Source organism: Phasianus colchicus, chromosome 31 (assembly GCF_987193195.1).
Source record: "Phasianus colchicus chromosome 31, bPhaCol1.hap1.1, whole genome shotgun sequence".
Lineage (NCBI taxonomy): Eukaryota > Metazoa > Chordata > Aves > Galliformes > Phasianidae > Phasianus > Phasianus colchicus.
Window position 1 is genome coordinate 2,438,996 of NC_143466.1, and position 19,633 is coordinate 2,458,628.

Sequence of the window (19,633 nt, forward strand, 5' to 3'; positions counted from 1 at the left end):
AAATCCCACTGACCCTGAATCCCACTGCCCTAAATCCCACTGACCCCATTGACCCCAAATCCCACTGACCCCAAATCCCACTGACCCCATTGACCCCAAATCCCACTGACCCCAAATTCCACTGACCCCATTTACCCCAAATCCCACTGACCCTGAATCCCACTGACCTTATTGACCCCAAATACCACTGACCCCAAATCACACTGACCCCATTGACCCCAAATACCACTGACCCCAAATTCCACTGACCCCATTTACCCCAAATCCCACTGACCCTGAATCCCACTGACCTTATTGACCCCAAATACCACTGACCACAAATCCCACTGACCCCACTGACCCCAAATACCACTGACCCTGAATCCCACTGCCCTAAATCCCACTGACCCCATTGACCCCACATCCCACTGACCCCAAATCACACTGGCCCCATTGACCCCAAATCCCACTGACCCCAAATCCCACTGACCCCATTGACCCCAAATCCCACTGACCCCAAATCCCACTGACCCCATTGACCCCAAATACCACTGACCCCAAATCACACTGACCCCATTGACCCCAAATACCACTGACCCTGAATCCCACTGACCCCAAATCCCACTGACCACAAATCACACTGACCCTAAATCACACTGACCCCAAATCCCACTGACCCCAAATCCCACTGACCCCAAATCACACTGACCCCATGGACCCCAAATACCACTGACCCTGAATCCCACTGACCCCAAATCCCACTGACCCCAAATCACACTGACCCCAAATCCCACTGACCCCAAATCCCACTGACCCCAAATCACACTGACCCCATGGACCCCAAATACCACTGACCCTGAATCCCACTGACCCCAAATCACACTGACCCCAAATCCCACTGACCCCAAATCACACTGACCCCATGGACCCCAAATACCACTGACCCTGAATCCCACTGACCCCAAATCCCACTGACCCCAAATCACACTGACCCCAAATCCCACTGACCCCAAATCCCACTGACCCCAAATCACACTGACCCCATGGACCCCAAATACCACTGACCCTGAATCCCACTGACCCCAAATCCCAGTGACCCCAAATCACACTGACCCCAAATCACACTGACCCCATGGACCCCAAATACCACTGACCCTGAATCCCACTGACCCCAAATCACACTGACCCCAAATCCCACTGACCCCAAATCACACTGACCCCATGGACCCCAAATACCACTGACCCCAAATCACACTGACCCTGAATCCCACTGACCCCAAATCCCACTGACCCCATTGACCCCACATCCCACTGACCCCAAATCACACTGACCCCATTGACCCCAAATACCAATGACCCCAAATCCCACTGACCCCATTGACCCCAAATACCACTGACCCTGAATCCCACTGACCCCAAATTCCACTGACCCCATTGACCCCAAATCCCACTGACCCCAAATCCCACTGACCCCATTGACCCCAAATCCCACTGACCCCGAATCCCACTGACCCCATTAACCCCAAATAGCACTAACCCCAAATCACACTGACCCCAAATCACACTGACCCCATTGACCCCAAATACCACTGACCCCGAATCCCACTGACCCCAAATCCCACTGACCCCATTGACCCCACATCCCACTGACCCCAAATCCCACTGACCCCATTGACCCCAAATCCCACTGACCCTAAATCCCACTGACCCCATTGACCCCAAATCCCACTGACCCCATTTACCCCAAATGCCACTGACCCCGAATCCCACTGACCCTAAATCCCACTGACCCCATTGACCCCTAATCCCACTGACCCTAAATCCCACTGACCCCATTGACCCCAAATCCCACTGACCCCAAATCCCACTGACCCCATTGACCCCAAATACCACTGACCCTGAATCCCACTGACCCCAAATCCCACTGACCCCATTGACCCCACATCCCACTGACCCCAAATCCCACTGACCCCATGGACCCCAAATCCCATTGGCCCCATTGACCCCAAATAACAGTGACCCCAAATCCCATCGGCCCCAAATGCCATTGACCCCATGGCCCATTGACCCCAAATCCCAATGACCCCGAATCCCATTGACCCCTTTGACCCCAAATCCCATCGACCCCATGGACCCCAAATCCCATTGACCCCACTGACCCCAAATCCCATTTACCCCATGCCCCATTGACCCCGAATCCCAGTTACCCCATTGACTCCGAATCCCAGTGACCCCACTGACCCCAAATCCCACTGACCCCATGGCCAATGACCCCAAATCCCAGTGACCCCATTGACCCCAAATCCCACTGACCCCGAATCCCAGTGACCCCCCTGATCCCAAATCCCAGTGACCCCATTGACCCCAAATAACACTGTCCCCATTGACGCCAAATTGCAGTGACCCCAAATCCCATTGGCCCCATTGACCCCGAATCCCAGTCACCCCACTGACCCCAAATCCCATTGACCCCAAATCCCAGGTACCCCATTGACCCCAAGTCCCACTGACCCTAAATCCCAGTGACCCCATTGACCCCGAATCCCATTGACCCCAAATCCCAATGACTCCATTGACCCCAAATCCCATTGACCCCATATCCCACTGACCCCGAATCCCAATGACTCCACTGACCCCAAATCCCATTGCCCCCATAGACCCATTATCCACTGAGCCCAGTGTCCCCATTGACCCCAAATCCCATTGACCCCATTCATCCATATCCCTTGACCCCAAATCCCATTCACCCCATTGACCCCAAATCCCATTGACCCCTTTGACCCCAAATCCCATCGACCCCAAATCCCATTCACCCCATTCACCCATATCCCTTGACCCCAAATACCATTGACCCCAAATCTCACTGACCCCAAATCCCATTGATCCCATCGCCCCCAATGCCCCCATTGACCCCAATCCCCAATTTCCCCCGTTGCTCCCATTTCCCCCATTCCCCCCATTGCCCCCAATGCCCCCATTGCCCCCATTGTCCCCCTTCCCCCAATTCCCCCATTGCCCCACATCCCCCCATTTCCCTCATTCCCCCCATTGCCATCATTCCCCCCCTTTTCCCCATTCTCCCCATTCCCCCATTGCCCCCAATGCCCCCAATGCCCCCATTGCCCCCATTCCCTCAATTGATCCCATTTCCCCCATTATCCCCAATGCCCCCATTTCCCCCAATGCCCCCTTTTCCCCCATTTCCCCCATTTCCCTTAATGCCCCCAATTCTCCCATTTCCCCTATTTGCCGCAATGCTCCCACTTCCCCCCATTGCCCCCATTCTCCCCATTTTCCCCATTTTCCCCACTGCCCCCATTTCCCCTATTTCCCCCATTCTCCCCATTCCCCCCAATGCCCCCATTTCCCCCACTGCCCCCATTTCCCCCATTGCCCCCATTGCCCCCATTCCCCCCATTCCCCCCATTCCCCCCATTGCCCCCATTCCCCCCAATGCCCCCATTCCCCCCATTCCCCCCAATGCCCCCATTCCCCCCATTGCCCCCATTCCCCCCATTGCCCCCATTCCCCCCAATGCCCCCATTGCCCCCATTGCCCCCATTGCCCCCATTGCCCCCATTGCCCCCATTGCCCCCATTGCCCCCATTCCCCCCATTGCCCCCATTCCCCCCAATGCCCCCATTGCCCCCATTGCCCCCATTGCCCCCATTGCCCCCATTGCCCCCATTGCCCCCATTCCCCCCATTCCCCCCAATGCCCCCATTCCCCCCATTGCCCCCATTCCCCCCATTGCCCCCATTGCCCCCATTCCCCCCATTGCCCCCATTCCCCCCAATGCCCCCATTGCCCCCATTCCCCCCATTGCCCCCATTGCCCCCATTGCCCCCATTGCCCCCATTCCCCCCATTCCCCCCAATGCCCCCATTCCCCCCATTCCCCCCATTGCCCCCATTGCCCCCATTGCCCCCATTGCCCCCATTGCCCCCATTCCCCCCATTCCCCCCAATGCCCCCATTCCCCCCATTGCCCCCATTCCCCCCATTCCCCCCATTGCCCCCATTCCCCCCAATGCCCCCATTGCCCCCATTGCCCCCATTGCCCCCATTCCCCCCATTCCCCCCAATGCCCCCATTGCCCCCATTCCCCCCATTGCCCCCATTGCCCCCATTGCCCCCATTGCCCCCATTCCCCCCATTCCCCCCAATGCCCCCATTCCCCCCATTCCCCCCATTGCCCCCATTGCCCCCATTGCCCCCATTCCCCCCATTGCCCCCATTCCCCCCAATGCCCCCATTGCCCCCATTGCCCCCATTGCCCCCATTCCCCCCATTCCCCCCATTGCCCCCATTGCCCCCATTCCCCCCAATGCCCCCATTCCCCCCATTGCCCCCATTGCCCCCATTGCCCCCATTCCCCCCATTCCCCCCAATGCCCCCATTCCCCCCATTGCCCCCATTCCCCCCATTGCCCCCATTCCCCCCAATGCCCCCATTGCCCCCATTCCCCCCATTGCCCCCATTCCCCCCATTGCCCCCAATGCCCCCATTGCCCCCATTGCCCCCATTCCCCCCATTGCCCCCATTGCCCCCATTGCCCCCAATGCCCCCATTGCCCCCATTGCCCCCATTGCCCCCAATGCCCCCATTGCCCCCATTCCCCCCATTGCCCCCATTCCCCCCAATGCCCCCATTGCCCCCATTCCCCCCAATGCCCCCATTCCCCCCATTGCCCCCATTCCCCCCAATGCCCCCATTGCCCCCATTCCCCCCATTGCCCCCATTCCCCCCAATGCCCCCATTGCCCCCATTCCCCCCAATGCCCCCATTGCCCCCAATGCCCCCATTGCCCCCATTCCCCCCATTGCCCCCATTCCCCCCAATGCCCCCATTGCCCCCATTCCCCCCAATGCCCCCATTCCCCCCATTGCCCCCATTCCCCCCAATGCCCCCATTGCCCCCATTCCCCCCATTGCCCCCATTCCCCCCATTGCCCCCATTCCCCCCATTGCCCCCATTCCCCCCATTGCCCCCATTTCCCCCAATGCCCCCATTGCCCCCAATGCCCCCATTGCCCCCATTCCCCCCATTGCCCCCATTCCCCCCAATGCCCCCATTGCCCCCATTCCCCCCATTGCCCCCATTCCCCCCAATGCCCCCATTGCCCCCATTGCCCCCAATGCCCCCATTCCCCCCAATGCCCCCATTCCCCCCATTGCCCCCATTGCCCCCATTGCCCCCAATGCCCCCATTCCCCCCAATGCCCCCATTGCCCCCATTGCCCCCAATGCCCCCATTCCCCCCATTCCCCCCAATGCCCCCATTGCCCCCAAGTGCCCCCAATGCCCCCATTGCCCCCCCTGACCCCCATTCCCCCCATTCCCCCCATTCCCCCCATTCCCCCCAATGCCCCCATTGCCCCCAATGCCCCCACTGCCCCCCCTGACCCCCCCTTGTTTTGGGGTTGCAGAGACCCCCCTGACGCTGGCGGCGCAGCGGGACGGGCCGGGGGAGGTGGAGATCATCCGACTGCTGTGCCTGGGGGGGGCACACCTGGATTTTAGGGCACGGGACGGGGCCACGGCCCTACACAGAGCTGTGTGCACCAGGAGATACCCCGCTCTGCTGGTAGGGGGGGGATATGGGGGATTTGGGGGGGTTAGAGGGGGATATGGGGGATTTATGGGGGATTTGGGGGGGTTAGAGGGGGATATGGGGGATTTATGGGGGATTTGGGGGGGATATGGGGGAGTTATGGGGGTTAGAGGGGGATATGGGGGGGATATGGGGGAGTTATGGGGGTTAGAGGGGGATATGGGGGCATATGGGGGAGATATGGGGGTTAGAGGGGGATATGGGGGGATATGGGGGGGATATGGGGGATTTGTGGGGGATAGAGGGGGATATGGGGAGATATGGGGGGGATATGGGGGAGTTATGGTTGTTAGAGGGGGATATGGGAGGATATGGGGGGGTATAGGGGAGTTATGGGGGATATGGGGGATTTGGGGGGGGTTGAGGGGGATATGGGGGATTTATGGGGGATTTGGGGGGGTTAGAGGGGAATATGGGGGGATATGTAGGGGATATGGGGGAGTTATGGGTGTTAGAGGGGGATATGGGGGGATATGGGGGGGATATGGGGGATTTGTGGGGGATAGAGGGGGATATGGGGAGATATGGGGGGGATATGGGGGGGTTATGGTTGTTAGAGGGGGATATGGGGGATTTGGGGGGGATATGGGGGATTTGGGGGGGTTAGAGAGGGATATGGGGGGATATGGGGGATTTGGGGGGGTTATGGGGGGATATGGGGGGATATGGGGGAGTTATGGAGGATATGGGGGGGATATGGGGGATTTATGGGGGTTAGAGGGGGATATGGTGGGATATAGGGGGGGATATGGGGGGGATATGGGGGATTTGTGGGGGTTAGAGGGGGATATGGGGGGATATGGGGGAGTTATGGGGGATATGGGGGGATATGGGGGATTTGGGGGGGATATGGGGGATTTGTGGGGGTTAGAGGGGGATATGGGGGGGATATGGGAGGTTTGGGGGGGTTAGAGGGGGATATGGGGGGATATGGGGGGTTTGAGGGGGATATGGGGGAGTTATGGGTGTTAGAGGGGGATATGGGGGGATATGGGGGGGACATGGGGAATTTGTGGGGGTTAGAGGGGGATATGGGGGGATATGGGGGGATATGGGGGATGGGAGGGATATAGGGGGGGATATGGGGGGGATATGGGGGATTTGTGGGGGTTAGAGGGGGATATGGGGGGATATGGGGGAGTTATGGGGGATATGGGGGGATATGGGGGATGGGAGGGATATAGGGGGGGATATGGGGGGGATATGGGGGATTTGTGGGGGTTAGAGGGGGATATGGGGGGATATGGGGGGTTTGAGGGGGATATGGGGGAGTTATGGGTGTTAGAGGGGGATATGGGGGGATATGGGGGAGTTATGGGGGTTAGAGGGGGATATGGGGGGGATATGGGGGATATGGGGGGATATGGGGGGGATATGGGGGGTTAGAGGGGGATATGGGGGATTTATGGGGGATTTGGGGGGGTTAGAGGGGGATATGGGGGGGATATGGGGGATTTATGGGGGATATGGGGGGATATGGGGGATATGGGGGGGATATGGGGGATTTGTGGGGGTTAAAGGGGGATATGGGGGGATATGGGGGGATATGTCCCTATGCGACAGATCTCCCTATAGGGCCGAGCTCCCTATGGGGCAGAGCTCTCCATGGGGCAGGTCTCCCTATGGGGCAGAGCTCCCTATGGGGCAGAGCTCTCTATGGGACACGTCTCTCTATAGGGCAGGTCTCCCTATGGGGCAGAGTTCTCTATGGGGCAGGTCTCCCTATGGGGCAAGGCTGTCTATGGGGCAGGTCTCCCTATAGGGCAGAGCTCCCTATGGGTCAGAGTTCTCTATAGGGCAGATCTCCCTATAGGGCAGAGCTCCCTATAGGGCAGATCTCCCTATGGGGCTGAGCTCCCTATGGGGCAGATCTCTCTATGGGGCAGATCTCCCTATAGGGCAGAGCTCCTTATGGGGCAGAGTTCTCTATGGGGCAGGTCTCCCTATGGGGCCGAGCTCCCTATGGGGCAGAGCTCTCTATGGGACAGGTCTCTCTATAGGGCATGTCTCCCTATAGGGCAGATCTCCCTATGGGGCAGAGCTCCCTATGGGGCAGAGCTCTCTATGGGGCAGAGCTCCCTATAGGGCAGAGCTCCCTATGGGGCAGATCTCCCTATGGGACAGGTCTCCCTATGGGGCAGAGCTCCCTATGGGGCAGAGCTCCCTATAGGGCCGAGCTCCCTATGGGGCTGAGCTCTCTATGGGGCAGAGCTCCCTATGGGGCAGATCTCCCTATGGGGCAGAGCTCCCTATAGGGCCGAGCTCCCTATGGGGCTGAGCTCTCTATGGGGCAGATCTCCCTATGGGGCAGAGCTCCCTATGGGGCAGAGCTCTCTATGGGGCAGAGCTCCCTATAGGGCAGAGCTCCCTATGGGGCAGATCTCCCTATGGGACAGGTCTCCCTATGGGGCAGAGCTCCCTATGGGGCAGAGCTCCCTATAGGGCCGAGCTCCCTATGGGGCTGAGCTCTCTATGGGGCAGAGCTCCCTATGGGGCAGATCTCCCTATGGGGCAGAGCTCCCTATAGGGCCGAGCTCCCTATGGGGCTGAGCTCTCTATGGGGCAGATCTCCCTATGGGGCAGAGCTCCCTATGGGGCAGAGCTCTCTATGGGGCAGAGCTCCCTATAGGGCAGAGCTCCCTATGGGGCAGATCTCCCTATGGGACAGGTCTCCCTATGGGGCAGAGCTCCCTATGGGGCAGAGCTCCCTATAGGGCCGAGCTCCCTATGGGGCTGAGCTCTCTATGGGGCAGAGCTCCCTATGGGGCAGATCTCCCTATGGGGCAGAGCTCCCTATAGGGCCGAGCTCCCTATGGGGCTGAGCTCTCTATGGGGCAGATCTCCCTATGGGGCAGAGCTCCCTATGGGGCAGAGCTCTCTATGGGGCAGATCTCCCTATGGGGCAGAGCTCCCTATGGGGCAGATCTCCCTATGGGACAGGTCTCCCTATGGGGCAGAGCTCCCTATGGGGCAGAGCTCCCTATAGGGCCGAGCTCCCTATGGGGCTGAGCTCTCTATGGGGCAGAGCTCCCTATGGGGCAGATCTCCCTATGGGGCAGAGCTCCCTATAGGGCCGAGCTCCCTATGGGGCTGAGCTCTCTATGGGGCAGATCTCCCTATGGGGCAGAGCTCTCTATGGGGCAGAGCTCCCTATAGGGCAGGTCTCTACAGCGCAGATCTCCCTATAGGGCAGGTCTCCCTATGGGGCAGATCTCTCTATGGGGCAGCGCTCCCTATGGGGCAGAGCTCTCTATGGGGCAGAGCTGACGTTGTTCCCCCCCCCCCCCCCCCTCAGGCCCTGCTGGACTTGGGGGGCTCCCCGAACTACAAGGACCGGCGCGGTCTGACGCCGCTGTACCACACGGCCATGGTGGGGGGCGACCCGCGCTGCTGCGAGCTGCTGCTGGCCCACCGCGCCCGGATCGGCACCGAGGACGAGAACGGATGGCAGGAGATTCACCAGGTCAGCCCCACGGCGCCCCATAGCGCCCCATAGCGCCCCACAGCGCCCCATAGCGCTCCTCGGTCTGACACATAACGCACCGGAGCGCCCCCTGGTGGCCATTGCGCTTCATTGCACCTATAGCGCCTCTTAGTGCCCCCTGGTGGCCATTGCGCTCCATTGCACCAATAGCGCCTCTTAGCGCCCCCTGGTGGCCATTGCGCTCCATTGCACCAATAGCGCCTCTTAGCGCCCCCTGGTGGCCATTGCGCTCCATTGCACCAATAGCGCCTCTTAGCGCCCCCTGGTGGCCATAGCGCAACATTGCGCTTCATTGCGTTCCATAGCGCCCCCTGCTGGCCATTGCGCTCCATTGCACCTATAGCGCCCCCTAGTGGCCATAGAGCTCCATTGCACCTATAGTGCCCCATAGCGCTCCATAGCACCCCACAGCGCCCCATAGCGCTCCTCGGTCAGCCCCATAGCGCTCCATCACGCCCCCTGGTGCCCATAGCGATTCATAGCGCTCCATGAAGCCCCACAGCTCTCCTCGTTCTGACCCATAAAGCCCCACAGCGCCCCCTGGTGGCCATAGTGCAGCATTGCGCTTCACAGTGCTCCATAGCGCCCCCTGGTGGCCATTGCGCTCCATTGCACCCCTGGTGCCCATTGCGCTCTATAGCGCCCCGCAGCGCCCCCTAGTGGCCATAGCGCTCCATTGCACCCATAGCGCCCCACTGCGCCCCCTGGTGCCCATAGCACACTGTAGCACCCCATAGCGACCCACAGCGCCCCATAGCGCCCCATAGAGCTCCTCGGTCTGACCCATAACGCACCAGAGCGCCCCCTGGTGGCCATAGCGCAACATTGCGCTTCATAGCGCTCCATAGAGCCCCCTGGTGGCCATTGCGCTCCATTGCACCTATAGTGCCCCATAGCGCCCCATAGCGCCCCATAGCGCTCCTCGGTCTGACCCATAACGCACCGGAGCGCCCCCTGGTGGCCACGTTGCTTCATAGCACCCATAGCGCCCCCTAGTGGCCATAGAGCTCCATTGCACCCATAGCGCCCCACAGCGCCCCCTGGTGCCCATAGCGCACTATAGCGCCCCATAGCGCCCCATAGCGCCCCATAGCGCTCCTCGGTCTGCCCCATAACGCTCCACAGAGCCCCCTGGTGCCCATAGCGCATTATAGCACCCATAGCGCCCCATAGCGCTCCTCGTTCTGGCCCTTAACGCACCGGAGCTCCCCCAAGTGCCCATAGAGCTCCATTGCACCCATAGCTCCCCATAGCACCCCATAGCGCCCCATAGCGCCCCATAGCGCTCCTCGGTCTGACCCAAAACGTTCCACAGCGCCCCCTAGTGGCCATAGCGCTCTATAGCACCCCATAGCGCCCCCTAGTGCCCATAGAGCTTCATAGCGCCCCACAGCGCCCCACAGCGCCCCACAGCGCCCCATAGCGTCCCATAGTGCCCCATAGCACCCCATAGCTCCCCATAGCGCCCCATAGCGTCCCATAGCGCCCCATAGCACCCCATAGCTCTCCATAGCGCCCCATAGCTCCCCATAGCGCCCCATAGCGCCCCATAGCGTCCCATAGCGCCCCATAGCTCCCCATAGCGCCCCATAGCTCCCCATAGCGCCCCATAGCGCCCCATAGCGTCCCATAGTGCCCCATAGCACCCCATAGCTCCCCATAGCGCCCCATAGCGTCCCATAGCGCCCCATAGCACCCCATAGCTCTCCATAGCGCCCCATAGCTCCCCATAGCGCCCCATAGCGCCCCATAGCGCCCCATAGCGTCCCATAGCGCCCCATAGCGCCCTCTGGTGCCCATAGTGCACCGTAGCGTCCGATTGCGCCCCCTGATGCCCATTGCGCCCCATAGCGCCCCATAGCGCCCCATAGTGCCCATTGCGCCCCATAGCGCCCCACAGCGCTCCTCGCTGTGCCCCATAGCGCCCCACAGCGCCCCACAGCGCCCCATAGCGCCCAACAGCGCCCTCTCGTCCCACAGCACCCCAACACCCCACAGCGCCCCACAGCGCCTCATAGCGCCCCACAGCGCCCCATAGCGCCCCACAGCGCCCCACAGCGCTCCTCGCTGTGCCCCATAGCGCCCCATAGCGCCCCACAGCGCCCTCTCGTCCCACAGCGCCCCAACACCCCACAGCGCCCCACAGCGCCCCATAGCGCTCCTTGCTGTGCCCCATAGCGCCCCATAGCGCTCCACAAAATCCCATAGCGCCCCACAGCGCCTCCTAGTGCCCACAGCACCCCAACGCCCCACAGCGCCCCACAGCGCCCCATAGCGCCCCATAGTGTCCCATAGCGCCCCACAGCACCCCACAGCGCTCCTCGCTGTGCCCCATAGCGCCCCATAGCGCCCCATAGCGCCCCACAGCGCCCTCTCGTCCCACAGCACCCCACCGCCCCACAGCGCCCCACAGCGCCCCATAGCGCCCCATAGCGCCCCACAGCGCTCCTCGCTGTGCCCCATAGCGCCCCATAGCGCCCCATAGCGCCCCACAGCGCCCTCTCGTCCCACAGCACCCCAACGCCCCACAGCGCCCCACAGCGCCCCATAGCGCTCCATAGTGCCCCATAGCGCCCCACAGCGCCCCACAGCGCTCCTCACTGTGCCCCATAGCGCCCCATAGCGCCCCACAGCGCCCTCTCGTCCCACAGCACCCCAACGCCCCACAGCGCCCCACAGCGCCCCATAGCGGCCCATAGCGCCCCACAGCACCCCACAGCGCTCCTCGCTGTGCCCCATAGCGCCCCATAGCGCCCCATCGCGCCCCATAGCGCCCCACAGCGCCCTCTCGTCCCACAGCACCCCAACGCCCCACAGCGCCCCACAGCGCCCCATAGCGCTCCATAGTGCCCCACAGCGCCCCACAGCACCCCACAGCGCTCCTCGCTGTGCCCCATAGCGCCCCATAGCGCCCCATAGCGCCCCACAGCGCCCTCTCGTCCCACAGCACCCCACCGCCCCACAGCGCCCCACAGCGCCCCATAGCGCCCCATAGCGCCCCACAGCGCTCCTCGCTGTGCCCCATAGCGCCCCATAGCGCCCCATCGCACCCCATAGCGCCCCACAGCGCCCTCTCGTCCCACAGCACCCCAATGCCCCACAGCGCCCCACAGCGCCCCATAGCGCTCCTCGCTGTGCCCCATAGCGCCCCATAGCGCTGCACAAAGTCCCATAGCGCCCCACAGCTCCCTCTCGTCCCACAGCACCCCAACGCCCCACAGCGCCCCACAGCGCCCCATAGCGCCCCATAGCGCCCCATAGCACCCCACAGCGCCCCATAGCGCCCCATAGCGCCCCATAGCACTCCACAAAATCCCATAGCGCCCCACAGCGCCTCCTAGTGCCCACAGTACCCCACCGCCCCACAGCGCCGCACAGCGCCCCATAGCGCTGCACGCAGCGCCCCATCGTGCCCCCTTGTGCCCCACACGCCCCCCCCACTCGTGCCCCCCTCGTGCCCCACACCCCCCCACGCCCCCCTTATGCCCCCCTCGTGCCCCCCTCGTGCCCCCTTGTGCCCCACACTCCCCCCGCATGCCCCCCCCGTGCCCCCCCATACCCCCCACACCCCCTTGTGCCCCACATTCCCCCCCCTTCTGCCACCCCCCGTGCCCCCCCCGTGCCCACCCACACCCCCCATACCCCCCCCATGACCCCCCATTCGTGCCCCCCCATGCCCCCCTTGTGCCCCACACTCCCCCCCCTGCCCCCCCATGCCCCCCATATCCCCCCATACCCCCCCATGCCCCCCCACGCCCCCTTGCTCCCCACACTCCCCCCCCTTGTGCCCCCCCATGCCCCCCGTGCCCCCCCTCATGCCCCACACTCCCCCCTCATGCCCCCCCATGCCCCCCCACGCCCCCCTATTTTCCCCTTATGCCCCCCCCGCCCCCCCTCATGCCCCCCCCTCCCCCCCATGCCCCCTTGTGCCCCACACTCCCCCCCCATGCCCCCCATGCCCCCCCCTGCCCCCCATACCCCCCTTCATGCCCCCCCCATGCCCCCCAAAGTCCCCCTATTTGCCCCTTATGCCCCCCTCCTGCTCCCCCTCCCCCCCCATGCCCCCCTATTTTCCCCTTATGCCCCCCCCTCATGCCCATGCCCACCTCCTGCCCCACCCTGGGCCCCCCCCCTCATGCCCACCCCCCCATGCCCCCCTCCCGCCCCCAATACCCCCTCCATGCCCCCCCATGCCCCCCTATTTGCCCCTTATGCCCCCCCAGTACCCCCCCCAAGTGCCCCCCGTCCCCTCCCCGTGCCCCCCATGCCCCCCATTCCCCCCATACCCCCCTCATGCCCCCCCATTCCCCACCCCAATACCCCCCCATGCCCCCCCCATGCCCCCCAATGTCCCCCTATTTGCCCCTTATGCCCCCCTCCTGCCCCCCCTTCCCCCTCTCGTGCCACCCCCTCGTGCCCCCCCCCGTGCCCCCCCTCATGCCCCCTCCCATGCCCTCCTCCTGCCACCCATACCCCCACATTCCACCCTCATGCCCCCCCCAAGCCCCCCTATTTTCCCCTTATGCCCCCCCTCATGCCCATGCCCCCCTCCTGCCCCCCCCATGCCCCCCCCCTCATGCCCCCCCCCCATGCCCCCCACCTCATGCCCCCTCCCATGCCCCCCTCCTACCCCCCATACCCCCCCATGCCCCCCTAATGCCCCCCCACACCCCCATCATGCCCCCCCCCCACTCCCATGCCCCCCCCATGCCCCCTCCTGCCCCCCACTCCCCCCCCCGTGCCCCCCACTCCTGCCCCCCCCACGCCCCCTTGCTCCCCCCACTCCCCCCCCCTTGTGCCACCCCCTGTGCCCCCCCCATGCCCCCCATGCCCCCCTCCCATGCCCCCCATACCCCCTCCATGCCCCCCCACGCCCCCCTATTTTCCCCTTATGCCCCCCCTCATGCCACCCCTTGCCCCCCCCCAAGCCTCCCCTTCATGCCCCCCCCATGCCACCCCACATCCCCCATGCCCCCCTCGCCCCCTTTTGCCCCAAACTCCCCCCCCGTGCCCCCCCATGCCCCCCATACCCCCCCACACCCCCCTATTTTCCCCTTATGCCCCCCCCTCCTGCCCCCCCATGCCCCCCTTCATGCCCCCCCATACCTCCCCCTGCCCCCCCACCCCCCCATGCCCCTTCAAGCCCCTCCCATGCCCCCCTCCTGCCCCCCATGCCCCCCTAATGCCCCCCATATCCCCCTTCATGCCCCCCCCACACCCCCCTAGTTTCCCCTCATGCCCCCCCACACCCCCCCCTGCCCCCATATCCCCCTTCATGCCCCCCCCACGCTCCCCTATTTGCCCCTTATGCCCCCCTCCTGCCCCCCCTCCCCCCCCAATTCCTCCCCCCTCGTGCCCCCTCCCCCCCAGTGCCCCCCCCCGTGCCACCCCATGCCCACAGACCCCCCCATTGCCAGGCACTCCCAGCACCTGGAGCACCTGCTGTTCTATGGGGCGCCCCCCACTCCCCCCCCTTCTGCCCCCCCCGTGCCCCCACCCCCCCAATGCCCCCCCTTATGCCCCCCATACCCCCCCACACCCCCCTATTTTCCCTTTATGCCCCCCCCCCACGCCCCCCCTGCCCCCCATATCCCCCCCATACCCCCCCCATGCCCCCCTATTTTCCCCTTATGCCCCCCCCTCCTGCCACCCCATGCCCCCCCATGCCCCCCTTCATGCCCCCCCCATGACCCCCAAAGTCCCTCTATTTGCCCCTCATGCCCCCCCCCTGCCCCCCATATCCCCCCCCATACCCCCCCACGCCCCCCTATTTTCCCCTTATGCCCCCCCCATGCCCATGCCCCCCTCCTGCCCCCCCCCAAAGTGCCCCCCCCCCAATTCCCCCCCCTCATGCCCCGTCCCGTGCCCCCCTCCTGCCCCCAACACCCCCTATTGCCTCCCCACGCCCCCCTATTTACCCCTTATGCCCCCCTCCTGCCCCCCCGTCCCCCCCCAAGTGCCCCCCTGTCGTGCCCCCTCCCCAATGCCCCCCATCACCTCCCCCATGCCCCCCATATCCCCCCCCATGCCCCCCCAAGCCCCCCTATTTGCCCCTTATGCCCCCCCATGCCCATGCCCCCCTCCTGCCCCCCAAAGTCCCCCTATTTGCCCCTCATGCCCCCCTCCTGCCCCCCATACCCCCCCCATGCCCCCCTAATGCCCCCCATATCCCCCCCCATGCCCCCCCAAGCCCCCCTATTTGCCCCTTATGCCCCCCCATGCCCATGCCCCCCTCCTGCCCCCCCCCCTGTGCCCCCCCCCATGCCCCCCCTCCTGCCCCCCATACCCCCCTTCATGCCCCCCCCATGCCCCCCCACGCCCCCCTATTTGCCCCTTATGCCCCCCACTCCCCCCCAATGCCACCCCCCTCGTGCCCCCTCCCCAATGCCCCCCATCACCTCCCCCATGCCCCCCATATCCCCCCCCATGCCCCCCCATGCCACCCTATTTGCCCCTTATGCCCCCCCCATGCCCATGCCCCCCTCCTGCCCCCCCCCAATGGCCCCCCCCCCAATGCCCCCCCCCCCATGCCTCCCCCATGCCCACCCCCCCCCCCATTGCCAGGCACCTGCTGTTCTATGGGGCGCCCCCCACTCCCCCCCCTTCTGCCCCCCCCGTGCCCCCACCCCCCCAATGCCCCCCCCATGCCCCCCCCCGTGCCCCCCCCGTGCCCACAGACCCCCCCATTGCCAGGCGTGCCAGCACGGCCACTCTCAGCACCTGGAGCACCTGCTGTTCTATGGGGCGGAGGCGGCGGCCCAGAACGCGTCCGGAAACACAGCGCTGCACATCTGCGCCCTATACAACAAGGTCAGACCCACAAGTGGGGGGCTGGACCCATAAGTAAGGGGGGTCAGACCCATAAGTGGGGGGCTGGACCCAGAAGTGGGAGGTCGGACCCATAAGTGGGAGACCGGACCCATAAGTGGGCACCCAGACCCATAAGTGGGGGGCTGGACCCAGAAGTGGGAGGGCTGGACCCACAAGTGGGGGGCTGGACCCATAAGTGGGCACCCAGACCCATAAGTGGGGGGCTGGACCCAGAAGTGGGCACCCAGACCCACAAGTGGGGGGCTGGACCCATAAGTGGGGGGCCGGACCCATAAGTGGGAGACCGGACCCATAAGTGGGCACCCAGACCCATAAGTGGGGGGCTGGACCCAGAAGTGGGAGGGCTGGACCCACAAGTGGGGGGCTGGACCCATAAGTGGGAGGGCTGGACCCAGAAGTGGGGGGTCGGACCCATAAGTGGGCACCCAGACCCACAAGTGGGGGGCTAGACCCATAAGTGGGCACCCAGACCCATAAGTGGGGGGCTGGACCCATAAGTGGGGGCTGGACCCAGAAGTGGGGGGTCGGACCCATAAGTGGGGGGCTGGACCCATAAGTGGGAGGGCTGGACCCAGAAGTGGGCACCCAGACCCATAAGTGGGGGGCTGGACCCATAAGTGGGGGGTCGGACCCATAACTGGGGGGTCAGACCCATAAGTGGGCACCCAGACCCATAAGTGGGGGGGCTGGACCCAGAAGTGGGGGGTCGGACCCATAAGTGGGCACCCAGACCCACAAGTGGGGGGCTGGACCCATAAGTGGGCACCCAGACCCATAAGTGGAGGGACAGATCCCTGAGAAGGGGGACAGACCCATAAGTGGGGGGTCGGACCCATAAGTGGGGGCTGGACCCAGAAGTGGGGGGTCGGACCCATAAGTGGGGGGCTGGACCCATAAGTGGGAGGGCTGGACCCAGAAGTGGGCACCCAGACCCATAAGTGGGGGGCTGGACCCAGAAGTGGGGGGCTGGACCCAGAAGTGGGAGGGCTGGACCCATAAGTGGGGGTTCGGACCCATAAGTGGGCACCCAGACCCATAAGTGGGGGGCTGGACCCAGAAGTGGGAGGGCTGGACCCACAAGTGGGGTGCTGGACCCAGAAGTAGGGGGGTCGGATCCATAAGTGGGGGGCTGGACCCATAAGTGGGCACCCAGACCCATAAGTGGGGGGCTGGACCCAGAAGTGGGGGGCTGGACCCAGAAGTGGGAGGGCTGGACCCAGAAGTGGGGGTTCGGACCCATAAGTGGGCACCCAGACCCATAAGTGGGGTGGCTGGACCCATAAGTGGGCACCCAGACCCATAAGTGGGGGGCTGGACCCAGAAGTGGGCACCCAGACCCATAAGTGGGGTGGCTGGACCTATAAGTGGGCACCCAGACCCATAAGTGGGGGGCTGGACCCAGAAGTGGGGGGCTGGACCCACAAATGGGGGGCTGGACCCATAAGTGGGGGGTCGGACCCGTAAGTGGGGGGCTGGACCCATAAGTGGGGGCACAGACCCATAAGTGGGCACCCAGACCCATAAGTGGGAGGGCTGGACCCACAAGTGGGGGGCTGGACCCATAAGTGGGCACCCAGACCCATAAGTGGGGGGACAGATCCCTGAGAAGGGGGACAGACCCATAAGTGGAGGGGGGTCAGACCCACAAGTGGGGGGCTGGACCCATAAGTGGGGGCTCGGACCCAGAAGTGGGGGGCTGGACCCATAAGTGGGGGGCTGGACCCATAAGTGGGCACCCAGACCCATAAGTGGGGGGCTGGACCCATAAGTGGGGGGCTGGACCCAGAAGTGGGAGGGCTGGACCCATAAGTGGGGGTTCGGACGCATAAGTGGGGGGCTGGACCCATAAGTGGGGGCACAGACCCATAAGTGGGGGGGGTCGGACCCAAAAGTGGGAGGGCTGGACCCACAAGTGGGGGGCTGGACCCATAAGTGGGGGGTCGGACCCGTAAGTGGGGGGCTGGACCCATAAGTGGGGGGTCAGACCCATAAGTGGGAGGGCTGGACCCATAAGTGGGGGGCTGGACCCATAAGTGGGGGGTCGGACCCGTAAGTGGGAGGGCTGGACCCATAAGTGGGGGGCTGGACCCATAAGTGGGCACCCAGACCCATAAGTGGGAGGGCTGGACCCATAAGTGGGGGGTCGGACCCACAAGTGGGGGGCTGGACCCATAAGTGGGGCGTCGGACCCATAAGTGGGGGGCTGGACCCACAAGTGGGGGGTCGGACCCACAAGTGGGGGATCGGACCCATAAGTGAAAGGGCTGGACCCATAAGTGGGGGGTCAGACCCAGAAGTGGGGGGCTGGACCCATAAGTGGGGGTTCGGACCCATAAGTGGGGGGTCAGACCCATAAGTGGGCAACCAGACCCATAAGTGGGTGGGCTGGACCCATAAGTGGGGGGCTGGACCCATAAGTGGGGGGCTGGATCCACAAGTGCGGGGCTGGACCGATAAGTGGGGGGGGCAGGACCCATAAGTGGGGGGTCGGACCCATAAGTGGGGGGCTGGACCCAGAAGTGGGGGAACAGACCCATAAGTGGGGGGTGGTCGGACCCATAAGTGGGGGGGGGTCGGACCCACAAGTGGGGGGGCTGGACCCAGAAGTGGGGGAACAGACCCATAAGTGGGGGGTGGTCGGACCCATAAGTGGGGGGGGGTCGGACCCACAAGTGGGGGGGCTGGACCCAGAAGTGGGGGGTTGGACCCGTAAGTGGGGGGTCAGACCCATAAGTGGGGGGCTGGACCCAGAAGTGGGGGAACAGACCCATAAGTGGGGGGTGGTCGGACCCATAAGTGGGGGGGGGTCGGACCCACAAGTGGGGGGGCTGGACCCAGAAGTGGGGGGTTGGACCCGTAAGTGGGGGGTCAGACCCATAAGTGGGGGGCTGGACCCAGAAGTGGGGGAACAGACCCATAAGTGGGGGGTGGTCGGACCCATAAGTGGGGGGGGGTCGGACCCACAAGTGGGGGGGCTGGACCCAGAAGTGGGGGGTTGGACCCGTAAGTGGGGGGTCAGACCCATAAGTGGGGGGCTGGACCCAGAAGTGGGGGCCCTGACCCATAAGTGGGCACCCAGACCCATAAGTGTGGGCCCAGACCCATAAGCGGGGACCCCATCCAGCCCCACAAGTGCCCCCCCAGCCCCACATTTCCTCCTCCCCATAAGTTGGCACCCAGACCCACAAGCGATGGGCACAAACCCATAAATGGGGGCCCAGACCCATAAATGGGGGCCTGACCCATAAGTGGGCACCCAGACCCATAAGTGTGGGGCCAGACCCATAAGTGGGGACCCCGTCCAGCCCCACAAGTGCCCCCCAGCCCCACATTTACCCCCCCATAAGTTGGCACCCAGACCCACAAAAGTGGGCACCCAGACCCACAAGTGGGGGGGAAAAACCCATAAATGTAGGGCCTGACCCATAAGTGGGCACCCAGACCCATAAGTGTGGGGCCAGACCCATAAGCGGGGACCCCATCCAGCCCCACAAGTGCCCCCCCAGCCCCACATTTCCTCCCCCATACGTTGGCACCCAGACCCACAAGCGATGGGCACAAACCCATAAATGGTGGCCCAGACCCACAAGTGGGGGGCCTGACCCATAAGTGGGCACCCAGACCCATAAGTGTGGGGCCAGACCCATAAGTGGGGGACCTGACCCATAAGTGGGCACCCAGACCCATAAGTGTGGGCCCAGACCCATAAGCGGGGACCCCATCCAGC

At 64.1% G+C, this 19,633-nt stretch overlaps 1 protein-coding gene across 1 annotated transcript in view; it reads left to right on the forward strand.

Annotated features, from left to right (window-relative positions):
* The window catches only part of SHANK1 (SH3 and multiple ankyrin repeat domains 1), a gene marked incomplete at its 5' end in the record, with an annotated part of 142,119 nt that overhangs the window by 14,090 nt on the left and 108,396 nt on the right, over window positions 1-19,633 (forward strand). The window contains 3 exons of the mRNA XM_090127546.1: window positions 5,407-5,564; window positions 8,887-9,054; window positions 15,769-15,885. Coding sequence (XP_089983672.1) covers window positions 5,407-5,564; window positions 8,887-9,054; window positions 15,769-15,885 — 443 coding nt within the window. The remainder of the gene's footprint in view (window positions 1-5,406; window positions 5,565-8,886; window positions 9,055-15,768; window positions 15,886-19,633) is intronic.